This window comes from Centrocercus urophasianus, unplaced genomic scaffold (assembly GCF_019232065.1).
Source record: "Centrocercus urophasianus isolate 14NV4802_14NV808 unplaced genomic scaffold, USGS_Curo_1.0 seq_2, whole genome shotgun sequence".
NCBI lineage: Eukaryota > Metazoa > Chordata > Aves > Galliformes > Phasianidae > Centrocercus > Centrocercus urophasianus.
Genome location: NW_024884755.1, coordinates 8,292,155 through 8,311,963, shown reverse-complemented (window position 1 = coordinate 8,311,963; position 19,809 = coordinate 8,292,155). Strand labels below are relative to the sequence as shown.

Below are 19,809 nucleotides of genomic sequence, written 5' to 3'. Positions count from 1 at the left end.
AAGATTTTTAAGTAAAATAGATTTGGGAGCGGAGGGATAGAATAAGCATCTGAACTTGACATAAGAAGTGCAGTGTTGCTGTTTTTTTTTCCACATAGGTAGTGAATGCATTGTGCAACTGTACCAAAAAAGTCTGTCAGATGTAAGCATGACCATATGGTTCTATCAGTTTGTGTGTGTAGATCAAACTGAAAAAAGCAGGGTGATGGAAAAGGAAATGGAAGGAGAAAGTCAGGTCTTTGATGTGAATCTAGCTGGAAGATTAAGTTCTTTAATATTTCCTAGAGCTCTCTAACACTAGTGGAGGGCTGAATACAAATTCTACCCAGCCTTTACCTTGGCCACATTTTGGAATTAACCTCCATAACCACGAGGGCTCAGATGTTTATGATATCCTTTCCTCACGTAGTGAGTGTTTGTGGCTTCCTTAACTACATGCAAATAAACTCTACCAATTTGAGTACCATCACTTTTTAGAGCACTCAATTAAATGATAAGGAGAGCATAACTCAAGTTACTGGTGGTGTTCTTCGTGCACGCACAAGTAATAATCCCATCACTATCAGAATCAATACTTTACTTGCACTGCGAAGGCACCTGGTTTTCCCTGGATCACTCCTTGGTGAGACCTGTAGGGAGGAGCTCTCAGCAGCACCTGTCTGTTGGCAGAGCAGCCCCAGCCTGTTTGGTGCTAGCAAAAAAAGTGACTGCCTGAAAGTCTGTTACCTCTGATTGGGCAGCTGAATGGGTGGACGGCAGGATGGGGGCTGCAGCAGCGACACAGTGATGAGGAACAGAAGGCAGATGGATGCTAACGGGCTTCATGGAACAGTGGAAGTTGTTATCTTTCTGAAAGTTTCTAAAACATCCACTTCACTGAGTGAAAAATGTTTGTAGGAATGAAATTTTGATGTTAGTCAGGTGAAACATCAATAATCTTTCAATGCAAACTATTTTTAGGCCACTTTAGACACTTCTCTATTATAATTGAGAGCAACAAAGAAACGTGGGATGTTTGAAGGGAAAGCGAGGTGTGAATCAATGCGTGTGATGCACAAAACTATCTGTATAAGTAGTTTTTGTTTTATTTGGACATTTGTAAATGTAAAATGATTCAGGAAAAAACACCTTAGATATTTGTACACTTGTACAGTGCCTGTTCTGGTGAAATTCTGAAATTGTTTGCAAAATACAAATTATTAAAATTACTGAGACATTTAAGTTCAACAGTATTATAGAATTTGAGACTTGTCCAGTACAGCCTTCCATCTGAACTATTGAAATTATTTATTTCACATGGTTGAAGGACATGTAGACAAGGATACCACATCCAGAGTAGGTGTGAAGATCACAGAATCACAGAATCACAGAATCACCCGGGTTGGAAGGGACCTCAAGGATCATGTAGTTCCAACCCCCCTGCCTAGCAGGGCCACCAAACACACACATTCAGATCAGGTTGCCCAGGACCCCGTCCAACCTGGCCTTAAACACATCCAAGGACGGGGCATCCACAACCTCCCTGGGCAGCCCGTTCCAGGGCCTAACCACTCTCCTTGTATAGAACTTAACAAAGGCACAGCAGAAGGTACGGTATTCTATTCTCCCAAGAGATTTTTGCTGGAAAATTAGACACTGTCTTCTCCATATAGAAAAGGAACAGCTGAATGACAACACTTAGAATATTTTCTGCATGTGAAATTGAATCTAATTGTTACCGAAATAAACAAGTGCAAATTGTTTGCAGCAAAGAAAAGAACTATCCTGGTGGGCAGGAAGTTGCATTTACCCCTACTTGTTACTATAAAAAAAAGATTTGATATTCTTGGTGACTATGAAGATTAAACCAGAGATTTATGTTAATGCAAAGGATTAAAAGAATCTTAATAACATGCATAAAGATGCAAATGTTCGCCTGCATTTTATCTGCTTGCAGATGAATATGCCATAAGGGAGATACTAAATGGGGAGAACGCATCCTCTCTCTGAATTGGAACATCTGGTTTAATACTGCACTCACATGGTGACTGAGTATTAATTGTTTTCACCAATGTGTTTTTTGAACAGTGTGATAATTTCTTTTTTTTTTTTAAATTATGAGGAAATAGCAATATTTGACCAACTTCATACATAATGCCTGTTTAGTGTGTGCTTGGGGCGCTGCAGATTTTGATGAAATATATCTATTCCATATTTGTTTATTTGTCTATCCTGTAATTTCCAAAGATTTCATTTTCTAACTAGTGAAGAACTTAAAATATTACATTTGCTGTCGAGCTTACAGCTTTGTTCCCCCAGTTCCAAACTGTCCTTCACTGTAAACACAAGCCATACCAGCATGGAAAATTATGTGCTTTATTTGGGAGCCCTGACATATAGTATTATTATACACGTATGTACTTACACGTCATAAATGATTTGAAAAAGGAGGCATTTAAGGTGAAGGTGTAAACATCACTAACCACTTATGTTCTGTTTTAGGTTTGTTTTCCTGTTCTTTGATCAATTCTTACTAACAGACGTGTGTATAAACAGAAGCCACCTGGGTTTGTAATGAAGTTCAACTGAAACGGGAAGTGTCCCAACACTCAAATCAGTATAAATCTTCAAAAGGTTTTGAGTAGTTAAACATCAAATAATCCATGTAGTAAAAGTCATAACTTTGTTGCCTTTGAGAGGGAGAAAGTTGTGCAAAGTACTGTTGTGTGATTTTAGTGGTAGTTCTTTCTTCATTGGAGTGCCTATCTTTGAACTTAGGGAAAGTCAAATTTTGTGGAGCACCAATTAGGTGCAAGAAAAAGTTTGCATCTTCTTCCATACTTTCAAATTTCCCAACAAAGTCGTAATCTATTAGACATGGGCTGCAAAGCCTATTGACGTGATCCCAGTGGATGTCCATACCCACTGGCCTATGTACATCCAGGAGATATTGAATGAACTCTTTAAATTTGACTCCAGAGCCTGTCCTTAATGCTTCTTTGGTGGCATTGACACGGTATCTGGAAATGATGGCTTTTCCAAATACCGGATGATAGTAATTGTTTGGGTGTTCGAACTTGTCCCGAAATGCAGATACCAGCTTTTCAAAAGGTTCCCGAATAAAAAGCATCTTTGTGTAAGTGTTGAGCCTGTGATAAATTCCTTTGCGGTCAAACCCATCCAGCCTTTTTAGATAGTTGCCGTAGTGCACTGTGTTGTGTTGTATATCTTTAGTGGAAGAAGCCAGCCCATTGAGAACCATGAGCACCCGTTTCCAGTTAGAGCAGCCAGCTTTTGGTACTTCACAGTACAAAACTCTGTATTTGTCTTCTACAAATATTCTAGAAACGTGGTAAGGAGTGATTATTCTTCTGTTATTACTCTTGTACTTAGAACAAGTTTCCTTCATTATTTGCTTTCTTTTGCTTTGTATCTGGTAGAGACTTTTCCATTTGTTATTTCTGTCGTCGGATTTAAGTGTGGGCAAGTTGAGAGTGGAACTGTTCGTGGAAATTAGAATTGGGCTCTTCTTAATTACATACCTCCTCCTCCGTTTATGGAGCCTCACTGAATTAGTTTCCTCACTTTTCTCTTGGTAATCTTTCATAAACATTGTGCTGCTTTGCCTTCTGTCTATGCTTTGAAGCTTGGAGGGCACATTTTCAGATGGGTGTAATGAACCACTCAGCTTTACTGTTGCTACCCCGTCTGCAGTACTTTTTCTTAATCTTCTATCCTGGTTATTGCTGGAAACGCAGTCCTGATAGAAAAATAGATGAAAGATGTTACTGAATGAGAGACTTATTTGTCACTATTAGCAGCTTGTGCAACACAACGCAGATCTTGTTGTACAGCTGTGATTGCACTGCTGCAAGTCCTTGGTGCCTGTGCTGTGCAGCTGACTTTTCTCTATGCTTACGCCCATTCTGAAGGCTGATATGAGCCTGAATTGGTAAATTCTGGTTCAGATTTGGGTTTTGCTATATTTTACTTGGTGTCTGTGCCCATATTTTGATAGACTTTTGCCCCTTTAAATTCTTTTGGTGGAAATGTCAGCATATTTTGAGGATTTAATTTTTCCAGACTGCCTGTTGTCACACATCTGTTCCATGTTTTGTCCCCCACCCCTTTCTTTCAGTATGGTATCTTGGCACGGAGGACAGTTGTTCCCAGAGTGAAGCCTTCCAGGGAAAGAAGGGTAATGGGGCTTGTGGAGTAAGGATGTGGAGGGCAAAAGAGTGGGACGAAGAAAACAAAGAACTGCAGTGAGATGATGGAGCCTTTAATGAGTAGAAAGGGATGGGGTAAGAGCAGCATGAACAGGGAAAAGGGGAGCCTGGAGTGAGGTGAGTTTGGAGACCAGAACAATTCTCACTTGATGAAAAGCAGCAAATGATAATGAAGCTTGACTGGGATTAGGAGAGTGAGAACAGAGCAAGCAAAGTGAGTCTCTGGATGAGGAGTTTCTGGGACCTGCTCTCTTTCATTAAGAGGATCTCACTGGTTAATATTCCTCTTGGCACACAGCCTGGGTGTGTTCCGCTACTTCCTGCTTCTCAAAGCAGCTGAATTAAATCCCTGTCTACAAGTCTTTGCCTCTACAGCTGAAATTATGTTCTGGATATACTTGAACTCCTTGTCAGCCCTGTTCTGAGGAGTCATCTGGGAGCTGAGTGGCATAGGAGCCATAGGGAACATTTCAACAAAGAAACACATACAGCTGTGCAGTGTATATTGTTTATCAAAAATATTTAATGTGTATGTAGTTGCTTTATAAATCATAAAATTCAGATTTTCCAGTCTTTATTTGCCTCCTAATAGCATTTAAGTGACTTGAAAAAGAAGATATTCGAGGAATTTTAAGGTATACACATGGGAAACAAAATTGGTAGAGTACTATGCAATTTGTTATGGCACTTTGTGCTGTAGAATTTGGGCTTCTAGAAAGCTTTGTCTGTTCTGGTAATGGTGGTTTTGTGACGGGAAAGCAACTGATGATTTGTTACACAAGATGCTATCTATTCAGCTGTCGAGAATGATAGTTCTCTCCTTATCTTGAGAGGCTGCTTATAGTGGTCAAATGTGTATTGAAATTTTTGTCCAGGTAAAATACAGGATGTGACACATTATTTCTAACTATTATCCTTCACATAGTGGCAGAAATTTGATTTTACTTATTCGCGATATCACTGATATTTCATGTTTATCAGATTCAGACTTCCGAGATATTTATAGCGTGGTAACAAAGAACCTCCTGGTTTTGAGAAACTGTCACGATTTGAACGTGTTCTGTCAGTGTAATTCTTCCTCCAGGAGGCCAGGCTGAAGCTGCAGAGATGGAGGGATGTCATTCGGATCTCACTGGTTTCATAGGCAGTGGCTTTTGGGTAACAGCTGGCAGCAGCGCAGTTGTTCCTTTGCATACTTTGCGCTGGGGCTTGACCTGAAACCGAGTAGCTGCTGTGGGCGGTCACTGCTGCTGCGAGTGTGTTAGTAGCCACTAGATGGAGGAATTTCACCAGGATTTTTCTTTGGCTTATTTTTAAGCGCATCTCCTTTGCTCAGTGCAATTTCACAAAATATTAATCGAAGTTTACAGTACCTTTTAGCAATATCCAGCCTAGGAAAAAAGCTCATAAAGCTAAAGTTGAGTAGGTTATAAAATTCATGTATTAAGAGGAAAACTTGCACTTAATGGCAAAGCTTTGATGCATATTTCTGTTTGAGAGCTTCATCTCTAGTCTAGTGATGTTATCTGACCCATCTCTATTCTTACTCTAAACTCAGAATAGAGATACAATTCTCCTTATGTACTTCTGGAGACTTACTTTTTTTGGTTGCTGGAGTCCCATGTTATATTTTATCCCTAAACAAAGAAAGAAATTACAGTCATTATTTAGTAAAAATGCACATACGTTAATTTTGCTTGACTGATATCAATGTGTGTCCTCTCAGTAACAACAGGGAGAACAGAAACATGTTGGTACAATGATGTATGGACCTATGATGAACTGAAATTAATGTGTATTTCATAGTAACAATACTCCTTTGAAGGACCCTTTATATATGAAAAGCCATTGTGAAAGGAAGTAAATGTCATTATCCCTTTTCTACAGATGGGGAAACCGAGATGGAGGAAAAGTCTACTTAACCTCAGTGAATGGGCCAGCAGAAGAACAAAAAACTCCTGATTGCAGGTTAGAGCTTTAAGAAATGCTGTTCTTTGTGTGCTTACCTAAAGCTGCGTTAGCATTCTTTTCCTAAATTTTCCCAAACTTTGGACACTAGGGTGCTTAATCACAGCAGTAGTGTGCACTGAGTACTATCTTTTGCTGTAAAACCAAAGCAATGCACAATGGCCTTACATGTAAGAAAGAACTGTGTTTTGCTAAATCTTCTGTCTTATATAGTGTGCCTGTCTGTCTGAAAACATAGTGATAAAGATGTGAAAATCCTAGACGAGAGCTCTGTAAGAGACATAGGATCTTTTTGTTGTTCCTAACCTCTGCTAGTATAATAATACAGAATGCATAATGGAAAACATTTCTTAATTATAAAATTAGTTCAGAGCTTCTCAGCTTATAACAACCAGCATTTGCTGCCAGTAGTTCCAGTTTAATAAATCTGCATTACAAAGCCACAACATTTCAACAAGGACAGTTACAGGTAAAGGTGTTGCAAGACACTCTAAGTGAAAGCACCACTGAATAGCTCAGTCCGGGTTCGTTTCCATAATGCTGTGAAAGCTCTTGCCCGCCTACTTATTCACACTTCAGTTAATTGCAGTTATAGTAGTTAGTCCAACTTATACAATCAATCATGGTGTTTTTTCCTCTTTTAAATCAAAACTACAAACTGGTGTTAATTGTAGTCTGAATCAAATTGCTGAAGTTATTTCTATGCTGTTGGAGCTCATCCTAGCAGTGCTTATCGCTTCTTTGATTCGTGTTTGAGTTTTAATCCTCAAAAACAAATGCAGCAATTTGTTAGTAGTAGCAGAAATGCTAAGTTATGGCTTGAAGCACTGATTGAGCACCTGGTGGAAAGGAGGGCCAACCCAGGGGAGCTCAGTGCATGCAGTGCACCTGAGTGACCAGAAGGGGTGGAGCCAGGATGCACCTTTTCCTAAACTCCTCATTTAAGGGCTGGCAGAGGAGGTGAAGGTTTCTTGCTGGAGTTTCCTGCCTACCTGAGGCCTTCTGGTAAGCAGGTAAGCAGATTCTTTCCTTTGTTTCTGTGCCTACAGCTGTTACGTTTGAGCAAGTCCTTGCTTACTGTGGCCTAGGACTTTGCTACTCTGCTGTCATGGCTGTGGTTTCCATTGTGTGGCAATGTTACATTTGTAATAAACTCAAGGTGGATTATTAAAAGCAATGGGCATGTTATTTTTACTTTATCAGAAGTAGTTTTCAGATGCCTTACGTGAGTCTTAAGCTTTTTTTTCTAGCTTATTTGCAGAAATGTTTAGCTGGAAATTAAGGAGAGAGATTCTAAGGAGAAAAAGAGGTGGTCTATAGCATCCTTGTCTGTGTTATGAAAGACTTTGGCTGGTTGTATTGTACTAGGCTTTATGTTACTGACTTGCTGTTCAGTTCTTGATGTGATCAAATTAAGGATTTTCTCTTTTTCCATTCCTGTGTACTGTTACAGAGCAATGAGGTTATGGAATCTGCTGTCCAACAAGCATTAAAAAAATTGAGCACCAGCACTTTATACATATTCATACTGGAGCCTGGATGATTGGGTTAAACCATAAATCAGTTCTGTTTGTCAGCAGATGTAACCTTCTGCTTGCTTTGTAACCCTGGAGGCATAACTTTAAGCCACTTGAACTGAATTTGTGTTGGCTGCTTGGCCTATAGCCTAAGGCATCGTTAATAAGGCTAGCTGGAGTAGCTGTCGAACTTTTACTTTGGGCTTTCTTATAGCAGAGTTTGAAATTAAATGTGTGTTTTCTTACAAATTCATAATATTGTTACAGTATTCCTTCTCTTGTAGGTAGAAATCATGTGTGCCAGTACAGCTGTGAAAAATTAATGCAGAAAAAAAAATTTAGTTTGTAGGTCGATTCTTCTGATTTCCAGAGTAAATTTAGTATAATGCACTTTGTATCAGTGTTGTTATAAGAATTACTCACAGTGGCTACCAATTTCAGTTCTGCTTTTATACCTCTAAGTGTTTCATTTCTAAATCTCTCTTTAAACTGGTTTCAGTGTTAAATCATGCCTCATTCTCTGTCACAGAGGTATGGAAATGTACTTTGGTTTTTGGTAATGCCAAAAGTCATAATTGAAGGTTTACATATTTAAAATATTTATCCTACTGTGAATAATCTGTGCCTATGAGTGTAAGGCAGAGGAACTGGTGTTGCAACTATACCCAAAAGATAGGAGTTTGTAGGCATTGTATCTTATTTTCCTCTCAGTTTCCAAAAACTCTTTGAGATTTTTCCCAAATGAAAGCATGTATAGATGAGAAAGACCTGGTCACTAGTCAGGAAAGTAAACCATTGTTTTGGACTGAATGAAATGCAAGTATTTGAGCATCTGTGTCTAGATAGTAACGTAAGAGTTAGTGTTAAGTTCTTGACAGGTTTGTTTAGTTATAGTCATTTCTCTTGACATCAGTGGAAACAGTGATAGTTTATAGCAAAATCACATCCTCAGTGTAATTACCCATAGAAGTCTGCATGTACCTGCTATGAATAATAATAAAAAAACAAGGTGCAAAGAGCAGCTATGGAACCCGTTTTTTTTTTTTTTCTTTGATTAATTATGAGCTATTATGTTTCTGTAGCATCATTTCATAAAGGTAGCTTGTTTTAGGGACAAATATCTTGCACTCACAGGCTGTGCTTTGAAAAATTATAAATAAATACTGGTAGGCAATGAGTAACAGTTTTTTAAAATGATTCTTCACTTACTGCCGTTCACACATAATCAGAACAACAATTCACGTTCAATGTAAATGTTTGGTGAAGCACTTGCCAATCTCTTCAATGTTTTCTGAATTGTGACTTCTAAGAGTTGGCTTCTTCTAGCTGTCTTTCTCATAATACAGTCTGTCACTTCAGATTTAAAGGTACATGAGGGAAAAAACCTCTTAAGTTCAGTGGATTTGGAGAAAGCATATTGCACAGATCTCCTCTGCTAATCAAGTGTAAACTTAATGTTATGCTGCATCTTTGTGATCTTGGCAATAACGTTTGAGAGCTAGGAAGTAACGTGGATCGTAATTTGTCTTTGCTGTAAATAAAAGGCTGTTGTCTGCTGTGCCCAGGTAGTTGATCATTTAATGTTTGGTGCCAGTATCTCACTAGTGCTCAGACAGAGAAAGAATAGCCAAGAGACAGAATCATTCTATCAATTGTACACTGTTAATGTCAGCTTTCGTGGTGTTTTCTTCTCCCTCCCTTGTGCAACCGTGATTTTCCAAACCTGAGCTTGGTCTGCTTTTGTTGTTTTTCAAGAAATATGAGCCTTATGCTTCATCCATTCCTACCATACAGTCAGTTGCATTGTGAGCTTTTCCTTTTTTTTTTTCTTTTTTTTTAAATGCTACTAGCAACACAATAAAATGGCCTTCATCTTCCCAGTGTAATATTATATTGCTTTGCCTCTCCTGCCTTCTCCTCTGTCTCTGCTTCAAGACCTAATTTTGGTTTGCCTGGAGTGGTGTTTTGCTCTGTTCTGAGACTGCACTGCAGCTGAAATATTTGTTAATAAAAATGATAACTTCAAGTCTGCTTCTGCAACTCCTTTCCTTTAGTGGTCTTCTGTAAGCAGCATATACTTGTTTGCTTCATCTTAATTGATTTTTGAGCTATGTGTACTCTGGGGGGCTGTTCACGTCATTGCACGAACATCTGAGCCAAGTGTCCCACTCCCATGTGCTTACTCAGGGAAGACATCACATACTTAATCATAGAATCAATAGTGGATTAGTACTCAGAATTCTGATTAGTGTGAAAAATTGTCAGTTTCAAAAAGGTTTTCCCCAGAATTTTGGTCAGATGATTTTAAATTTCAGAGGAAAAAAAAAAAAAAAAGAACATGCAAAAAAGAAAAAACTGGAAAAAGAACTGTTAGTTTGACTTGTATATATGAAATGCCCATTCCTGATCCCAACTTATTCCAGCATCTAATTGTTCACATATTTTAATTAAGTTACTTAAAATGGGAAAATGTAATTGCTATTGTATATGTAAAACCAAATATTTCGCAATAAAAAATATTGTTAAGTGTACATATTTGGAGTACTTTTTAATTACAGAAACTTTGTTAGGAAACAATTCTATATTAAAATTGAGGCCTAATCAATCAGAAAGTACATGTGGATCTGTTGTACATGCAGGCATAGTAAGCAGTGAAGTTTTTGTATCTAAAACTCAAGGGTTTTTGAGTGTTTTGGTTAATTGATACAATGCTGAACCACTGTCAAAGCGAAATGCTTAGTGACAAGACAGGCATCACAGTGTTTTACAGAGAACTATGAAGTCATGCATTTCCAAGTCACTACAGTGTCTGACTTTGGCTTGTGTTTCATTTTACATTAATTTTTGCAGGCAAGGCGAGAGTGAATAGCAGGGTACATGGAGGAAGTTCTAAAGCCTCCTGATGTTTGACCAAGTCTGTCATTCTTGAGATGAATGCAGTCAAATGCTGTCTCCATAGCACCTTTTATTCTTTCAGAACTTAAAATCAGATCATTTTGGCAAATCAGTTATAAGTTGTCATGTTTTGAATTCAAATAGTAGTTGTCTTAAACCCCCATATTAGCTGATAAATTTTACTCTGAAGAATTTCAATCCCGACTCATACAGTGATTTTATCTATGTATTCTAAAGTAAAAACTAGGTTAGATTTCTCCAATATGCTTAGCAGTAAAGATCACAATTCTTAAATCCATCTTGCTGACTTAAAGAAGCTGCAAACTTCTTGAGCAGGTTTGGTCATTATTTCATTTGCACAGGAAAGGATGGTCAGAATGTTTCCCTGGCTATTTCCTGGTCTCCAAAGCATCCCTGTGAAGCTCCAAGTAGTTAGGCCTAACTCTGAGCAAGTAACTTCCTGCTCTAGCAAGCTCCTGACTATTTTTTCTTTTTTTGTGTTTTAATAAGCCATTCTTCATATGTGAGGTTCTTTGTAAATAAAAAAACTCATTTTTTCCTTAGTTTTCTGCTTTTTGTTTCAATCATAACATTGCCAAGCACACTGTATTTAACAAATACTTTGTATTTTGTTTGTTAAAGTATTTTAGATACTTTGAATGCTTTCTTATAAGTGACTTGCTCTCAAGCAGTCCTGGAGAAGTGGAATACTTCCTAAAAAAGACAGCCGTCTTCTCCCTTGATTTCTGCTCTACTGGTCCAGTACTGTGCACACAAACTGAATTGCTTCATATTGATCTTGTGCTTTGTATTGATCAGAGTCAGATTCAAAGAGGTAGGCACTGCATCTAAGTAGAACAGTTGCTTCTTATTGCTACACCAGACAAATCTGGGGTTTCTCCATCCCATAGGCAGCAGGCAGTACAGTACCATGCTGCATTTGTATCATGGGGTGTTGAAGATAGTAGCAGTTTGTGTTTATGTGACAGCAGGTCTCCTTTCATATCCTTGAAAATAATAACAGTGTTTTTACCAAGAAATCCGAGGTGCGTGCTCAAAAGTAGCTGTAAGAAATGTATTTAAAACAAAGGAGTGGGAATAAATGTATTCCACCCTGAGGCTTCCAGTTTTAATACTGGGAAGCCTCTAGATGCTGTATCGTTGTTTCAAGAAATGTAATAAATTGTTGATAACTAAGTTGAGGCACAAATTAAGTGAATTGTTCTCAACTCCAATCATTAGAGGAACAAGTATCAGATGTCAAGTGTGGCACCTATACCTGGCAAAACAATGCTAACACATCTAAGAGGCAGTCAGGTATTGTTACTGTCTCTGGGGCTTCTCCATTAATAAAGTGGCTGTTTGGTGTTCATGTTTTCCACTTGGCTACGTAGAAGTAGCCAATGAAGAATAGTGGTTGGATATCTGAGAAGAACCTTGTGTCTGGACAGTTTGTAAAACAGTGTCTTACCTTAGTGTAAGGGACAGGGCTGGAGGACAGGAGGTTTCTTAAACGAGTGCGGAATTCTCTTGTTCTGACGAATAGGGTAGAGTACACAGGCATGATTAGGTACTGGTTCTTGTTGCCTGTGATGTCCCCAGCTTAACCCAAGGAAACAGAATACATTTATAGTAACTTGAGAAAAGGGTATCAAACGGAGAGAGAGAGAGACTGAAAAGTCTCAGATTTTCCCAGTAAGATTTGAAATAAATGAAGAAATTTATTCAAGATAGAAATTGGAAAAAATCTACAGAAATACTTGCTATCATATAAGGGCTGGCGATTCTCAATAGGTTTCAACTCTTTTGTACTAGGCTGTGCTAAAAATGGGCATCTGTTGCTGAGTTTTTCTTAATGCTTCATATGACCTGCTTGAGTTTTACAGGTTCAAGTGCTTACAGAACATATGGTTTGAGCTTAATGAAGCATTATAACATGAGACCCTCTGGACCCATTTAGCTACAGCAGGGTTTAGAGGACAATTGCTCTGTTAACCACTGCTCACAACTCTTACAATTTGGAACTGCTTAGATCAAGATCCAATCTATCTGCAGCTCGGTGTCTGCACTGGAGGCCTTTGTTGCCTCTGTCCTGTACATTTCCCAGCACACTTTTACATCTATGTTCTGGCCTTATTTTGCCTCCGCACACGTGGCTGCAAAAACTTTAGGCAGATTGCATAGCAAGCTAATGCCAAGGAGAGTAATTTTCCCTATTCATGTAGTCTTCCTGTTTGCTTTGCTGGTCTCTGTCTGCCAGATCACTGCCTTCCTTTCCCCAGCTGAAAGAGTAGTAAAAAGAAAGATGCAGCAGTGGTATGGCAATGTCCCTCAGGTATGTGGATGGGAAGTAGCCTTCTCTGGGGACTGGTTATTGTTCTTTTTATCTTCACACTTGATTTGGCAAAGTTTCTTTTAAAGAGGTCGCATCTGCTGTGGCAGGGAGAAAAGGAAAGGATTCTGTTGGGTCAGTCTTTGATAATTCCAATAGATGCTGTTTCTGCCTCTTCAGCACACTGGCTGCATGAACCAGATGGGCTCTGATGTACTTGCCTCTCTTCGGTACTCTCTAAACCATTAGTAATGCCTGGAATATGAACTCCTCTGCCACTATAATGTCTCTACCTGTGTTTTCTGTTCGTGTATAATTTCAGTTGCTAATTTTTCTAATACCCCAACATAGGGTGGTTCATCAGCCCACCGAAGGGCTGTGAGATGGAGTTGATTGCAACTACCTTTACAACCCAAGTTTGGGATGCTCTTTAAGATGATTGAATCTGATTTTATGTACTACCTAAATGGAGAGTTGTCAACTGGCTACTGAATTCTGTTAATGATGAACATAATTTGTGTTCTTGTACTTCCATCAGCTAAGTCTGACTTGATTGAAAGCTTTTCAACAATGATTGTTGTTTGGAGCATTTCAATATATTAATGGTTCACTCAGTACATTGCATGCAGTATACACAATTCATTTTTTTTCTGTTATTGATGAACAGAAATGAAGGAATGTGCCACTTTTATTCAGTTTTCTGAGTAGACTTGTGTATGGAACTGATTCCTGATAATGAAGCACATTGTGGACTCTATACAGGCTACACAGTGCAATTCAATATTGTAATTCTTTGAGGTGCATTTGTTCCAGTACTGGTTAAACCCCAAGGCTACAGCAGAAAGCTATGTGCATACAGGACTTTACCTATCTGATGACTTCTTTAATCTGAAATGCAACACTTTCATCCCTACAGCTGTGGATTTTTTGCTGATCTTACTTGCTTATTGAGTTTTCATTCAGAATGCATATAGGTTGCATTCTTATGTATTGATGTTTGATAAGACATTTTTAGTTCTTTGAAAGTAGTATAGGCAACACTACTAGGAAGCCTTCCAATTTTAATCTTTTGTTTCTTCTTAATTGCTTATTAATGCTTTCCTTTGACAAGTTAATTCATTTCAGTCTCAATTTTCACTTTTGATCAAATGTTAAGCATAAATTTATATTTAAAGTTGTGTGTGTGACTTCACTGTAATTGCAAGTGTCTGTTGCATTTAAAATGAATGGTATTCATCAGAAACAAGTCTTTTGCTATTTGCAGTTTTGATTTGCTGGTCTTCTTATGTTCCTATAGATAATTTAGAGGAGTGGGGGAATAAAATAATGGATATTTTTACTTCAGTCACTGAGTCTCTTCATCCCTTCCCATAACTGCTTGTGCATTTGGTTTGTCTGTACAAAATGAAAATATTCAGAATATATTCCTGAGGGAACCTTCATGCTGATTACGCAGAGGGATTTGAGAAAAAGATCATGCTTTCACTGGCATGGCTTGTATGTGGTGCAATATAACAATGATCTAAAATAAGAATATATCTTACACGAACAAAACAAAATCATTAAAATAATCTCCATTTGCGTCAGAAATTTGAATCCTTGGCTCAGTTTTGCTTAAAAACAAGTGGGTTTTGAGATAATCCATTTACATCGCTTCCCTTCTTCCCCCATTAAGGAAAGTGGTAACTGCTGACAGCAAGTGCTGCAGGATGCAATGTGTGTGATTTCCTTGGTGGCTGCCAGACTCTTCAGATAAGGCTTTCGAACGACATTTATAATAACAGAAATACACTATGGGAAAGATGGACAATGTGGTCTTCAAGCTTGTTTTATATCAATGTACTGAAATATTTTTTCATCTACCAGTTATCCCAGCTTCATACTGGTGCATTAGCTTTCGGAACTCACTGGAAGACTGAATGATTCATTGCTTTCTTTATTTTTACAGAGAAGCAATATCCTTTGAGAAGTTTAGAAACAGAACCTCTGTTATAAATTCTGAATGTACTCTTGCAAATCTGGGCTTTGGGCTCCTCTGCTGTGACTGATTTTGTATTTCATAATTCTGTGTTTCTTAACAATGAATTCTGTCAAATCACAAGACAAAATATCAGGCAAATTTGATTTGGAGTGAATTGGAGCATGGCACATGTTAACTGACCGATCAAGAATGTAAGGAAGCGGTTCTCTGCAAATACCCTTGTGGTGGTCTCCTTAAATTCAGGGTTATTGTTGAATACAGGCAGAGCTTTTGAAAAAAGAATGGATCTTTCTTTTCTAGCTTTTCCCCCGAGGATTTTCCCCTGGTATTTTGTACTACTTTCTTTGATTTGGAATATCTTACAAGCTCTGTATTTTTAAGTTAATGCTGGCAGTCAGGCTCGCTGGCATGTGTGCTTTTTCCACAATACGTTTGTATTCTCATTGCATATCCTCTTCTGATACAATAGATTTTTCAAGTGTCATTATCCACTATTTCACATCTACTCTTGCTTAATGTCACCATGTACAACCAATGCAGAAAACAGCAGAAAAAAATCCTTGCAGAAGTTATTTTTGTGTATGTATGATTCTTAGGGTGCCTGTGTGTAAGTTTTATTTGGTTCTGTAGAATGCTTCCAGCTTATTCAGATGTAGCTGTGACCTGTATGAAGTCAGGAGGCTCTAATAGTTTTTAAAATAGTAGCTTCTGTTGTGTTATGAAAACCCGCGTAGCCAAGGTTGTTTAAAATAACCTGCTCCAGCCATCTTTAGTGTCGATTTCACACTTGTCATAAGATAATTCAAAGTTCTCTTGTTGTCATTCAAGCTACAGAGATTTAAAACTAGCTTTAGTTTCTTTGCTTGAACCGTACGCTGAGTCCTCCAAAAGGAAGTAGCTGTTTTACTGCTCTGCATCAGTTTTCCCTGCAGAACTGTGTCTATTCTTTATTTACTGGGTTCACTTTCTTCTCTTTCAACACCCAAAAGGCACCACAATTTCTACAATGAGTATACAGAAGCGACTTGAGAGAAAAAACTCCTATTAGGATCTCTAATGTTTTGAATACTTCCCACCTTCTCTGATTCTATGATTCAATGATTGTATTTTCATGTGGCTTCATATATCTTTTAACTAGGTAGAAATCCAGATGGGAATTTCTCTTTTATTAAAACTATAGGGGTTGAAAACCTTAACTCACTTGTTACTGAATTAATTATTGAACACTGAGTTAAAATAATACAGAAACCCTGGGTCAAGGGAAGAATCTATTTTTTTTCAACTGGTTTTAATTATATTAACAGATGAAGGTTTTTTTAGTGTATACAAAAGCATTATTTTTTGCAGTAGCATACTAGGAAGAATGTATTCTTCTAGAATTACATGCAGTTCATAGCTGGATTGAGCAGTGAAGCCAACAACCTGTCTGGTTTATGCAGCTCTGTTCCTGAGAAGAAGCTCGCATGGTACCACAGTGCTACCATCTCTCAGTGAATCAAGGTGAGCCTGTGTAGCAGCATGGGCATGAAGACACCGTGCTTGTAGTAATTCTCACAGCCTTTTATTTTTTCATTGATCTTTATGAGCCTATAACTCTTTTTAAAAGTGTGTCATTAGATAGATATTGAAAGGAAAATGCTTATGATGACTCTACAAAACCAATAAAGCTGTCTTTATTAGCTTGTATAAGGTCTTTATTGGGCACACGGTCTTAGTCTCAGTAGATAGTGAGCCATATTTAGACACCCAAAAACAGTTTCTCCCAGGCAACTCCAGAAAATGCATTAAAAATAGTGTGGCCAGCAGGTCGAGGGAGGTGATCCTCCCCCTCTACTGTGCCCTGGTGAGGCCTCATCTGGAGCACTGCGTCCAGTTCTGGGCTTCCCAGTACAAAAAAGACAGGGATCTCTTGGAAAGAGTCCAGCGGAGGGCCACGAAGATGGTGAGGGGCCTGGAGCATCTCTCCTATGAGGAAAGGCTGAGTGAACTGGGTCTGTTCAGCCTTGAGAAAAGAAGACCGAGAGGGGACCTGATCCAGGTCTATAAATATCTAAGGTGTGGGGGGCAGAATGGCGAGGCCGGACTCTTTTCAGTGGTGAGTGGAGACAGGACAAGGGGAAACGGCTGGAAACTGCAGCATAGGAAGTTCTGCACAAATATGCGCAAGAACTTCTTTACAGTGAGGTGACGGAGCACTGAGACAGGCTGCCCAGGGAGGTGGTGGAGTCTCCTTCTCTGGAGATGTTCAAGACCTGCTTGGATGCCGACCTGTGCGACCTGCTGTAGGGAACCTGCTTTGGCAGGGGGGTTGGACTCGATGACCTGTGGAGGTCCCTTCCAACCCCTACAATTCTGTGATTCTGTGAAGCCGTTATCCATGCACTTACAGTGCTCTACACCTTTGTCAGGCTCACTTTCTTTTCTGATTTTTCTGCCCAGTCAAAATAGAAAACCTTAAACATAGGTACCTGATCCTAAGTAGTAACCAGTGGAAGAGGTAACTGGTGACTCCTGGTGAAGGAACAAGTTCCTTTGTTTCCAGTGCAACCATGGCTTAGACACTAAACATTAATTTTCATCAAGCACTTTGCTATAAATCTCAGTTTAGTATCTGTTTCAGATGTTCTAGATAAATCCTTAACCTTTAAGTTGTTCCCTCTTGTAATCCTATATCACTGATGAATCTTGGCAGTGACAAATGGCACAGCTAGGCCCTGCGGCTACTTGAGTTTGTGTTCTTCTGTGTGCTTTCTTTAGAGGAAGGACATGGCAGCTTGGAGAGAGTCAGTTTGAATACTAATGTCTATAAGTGGCATCCTCCTTTACATTTTTTTCTTCCCCTTTCCAAGCTCTGAGTGTCTATGGAAAGAAGCCACCTTTCAACAAGAAAATGAAACAACTACCCAACTGACCAAACAAGAAAGCTCACCACAAAACCATCCTTGTCTCTTCAAGTAAAAACTATCTTATGTCATTGAGACCACTTGCAATCAATGTACTGCATTTTTGAACTCTAGTAACGTAGCCAATGCAAATAAAAAAAAAAAAAGTGACAAGTCTGTGTGTGTTTTCCGTTTTAAAGAGAAGAGTAGAAAAGTATAGATTACTGACAATGATTTTCAAAAATGAAAGCAATAGAATGTCGGTTTCTGTGTAAGATAACAATTTTGCAGTTAGTGCTATCAGTAAACAGTGAAGAAACAACTGAATACTGTTGAAATAAAAACAAAATACAAAACAGATATGAGAGTGAATTCCAGATTTTCTGTTTAATATAAAATTTTTTTGGGTAAGTAAACATAAACTGAAAGCCTGAATTTCACATGGAAAACGTTCTTTTTGACCAGTCCTGCTGTATTGGTGAGATCTGTTCTGACCAAGTGCAACCCAGAGGTTACATCGTGCATGTGTTCAATACGCAGGGTAGATCAGGCAGGTCTTAAGATTTTACATGACATTGCCCAACGTTAGACTACAGGAACTCCGAGCTGCAATGCTTTTGACCAAGAGCAGATCAGCACAGTGACTTTGTGGTAACTGTATAGAACAAGTAAGCTTTAAAATGAATGGGAAAGCCTTTAGAGAAAAAAGCTGCAGTAACACAAAACAGGAGCTAGAGCTGTTCTCTGCCCTGAAGTGATGCACATCTACTGCTCTAGGCACATTTAAGAGCTGAGTGTGTTCAGTACCTTCTAAGACCTGGCATAGACCCTAAATTTTCATGATACTTCCAGCTCAGTCTCATTTCTAGTTATTGGCTTAGAGGGAATAGTCTTTCTTAATGACCTCTCGAGGGTATCACAAAACTTTATTAATATTAAGCGAAGAACTTGGAGATCCTCCACAATTATGTGGTTAAAATAAGGTTTTAATGGTGTGGCTTTGTCACAGGAAAAAAAAAAAAAAATGTATCTGTCCTATTGCTTTGAATGACTGTAAAGACTTTTTGTACTGTTTGTTAATATATTTAGATTAGATGCTAATGTGAAAGCCTAAACACCCTGTCATCTTCAGACATGCTCAGGCAATTAGAGTGTGGCTTGTATTGTTTTATAATTCAAGCCTGCTGAAGTCATAAATTAAGAAGCTCATTAAATTTTCAATTGCATTAATAGGAAAATTCAACTTATTAAATTCTTTGGTAAGGCATAATAACAAAGTATTGGAAATGCATCTTTTTTTTCCTCCCTCTGTTCTCATTAGTACTTGTTGCCCAAGTAGCCTTAATATAGCAAAAATAAAGCAATAAGAATATAAATTGAAGAAACTGTGACATGGAGCTTAACAGCAATCTTCCTTGTATTTTTAAGAATTGCTTAACAAGTTCTCCTGACTGAAAGCCTGCTCCATTAATGGTTGCATGCATCTCGGCAGCAAGGTGCCAGCATCTCTGCCCTCTGTGCTTGGCACTGCGTTGCTTACAGCAGGCTATCAGATAAAGGCCAATAATATGGTTCTTATTTGGCAATACATGACACAGTTTGATAATATGGGTTGAACAGTATAGATAAGAAAATATTAGAGAAAAAAATATCTCAGCTTTCCCAGTGATTGGAATTTGTAATTGTATATATTTAATGGAGCATGAAACTGCTGTGAGCTATGTCTGTACTGGTAAAAATGGCTTTGTGTCCGTTAGAATCCTGGTTGTGGTGGGCTTCAGTACCTCAGTGAAATGTTCAATACCAGCTAATTATTCAAACAAAAATTAATTGCAAGTTAATGTAGTTACAGGCAGTTGTACTGTGGCTGACTTTTCCCACTGTGTTAGTATGCTTGTATTGTAACAGAACAAAGCTTTACAGAAATTCCTCATTCACCTTAGCAGGTGTTAGTGGTATGTAATTTCATTCACTGCTTATCTTGGTTATTTCTAAATTCTGGTGGGACAGAGGGAGAACTGAGCAT

At 38.5% G+C, this 19,809-nt stretch overlaps 1 protein-coding gene across 1 annotated transcript in view; it reads right to left on the bottom strand.

Annotated features, from left to right (window-relative positions):
• Nucleotides 1-1,828: 1,828 nt before the first annotated feature.
• CHST8 (carbohydrate sulfotransferase 8) overlaps nucleotides 1,829-19,809 on the bottom strand; it is a 167,273-nt gene continuing 149,292 nt past the window's right edge. Inside the window, exons 3-4 of the mRNA XM_042821821.1 lie at nucleotides 5,808-5,845; nucleotides 1,829-3,739 (exon numbers count right to left, since the gene is read on the bottom strand). Coding sequence (XP_042677755.1) covers nucleotides 2,594-3,739; nucleotides 5,808-5,845 — 1,184 coding nt within the window. The 3' untranslated portion in view covers nucleotides 1,829-2,593. The remainder of the gene's footprint in view (nucleotides 3,740-5,807; nucleotides 5,846-19,809) is intronic.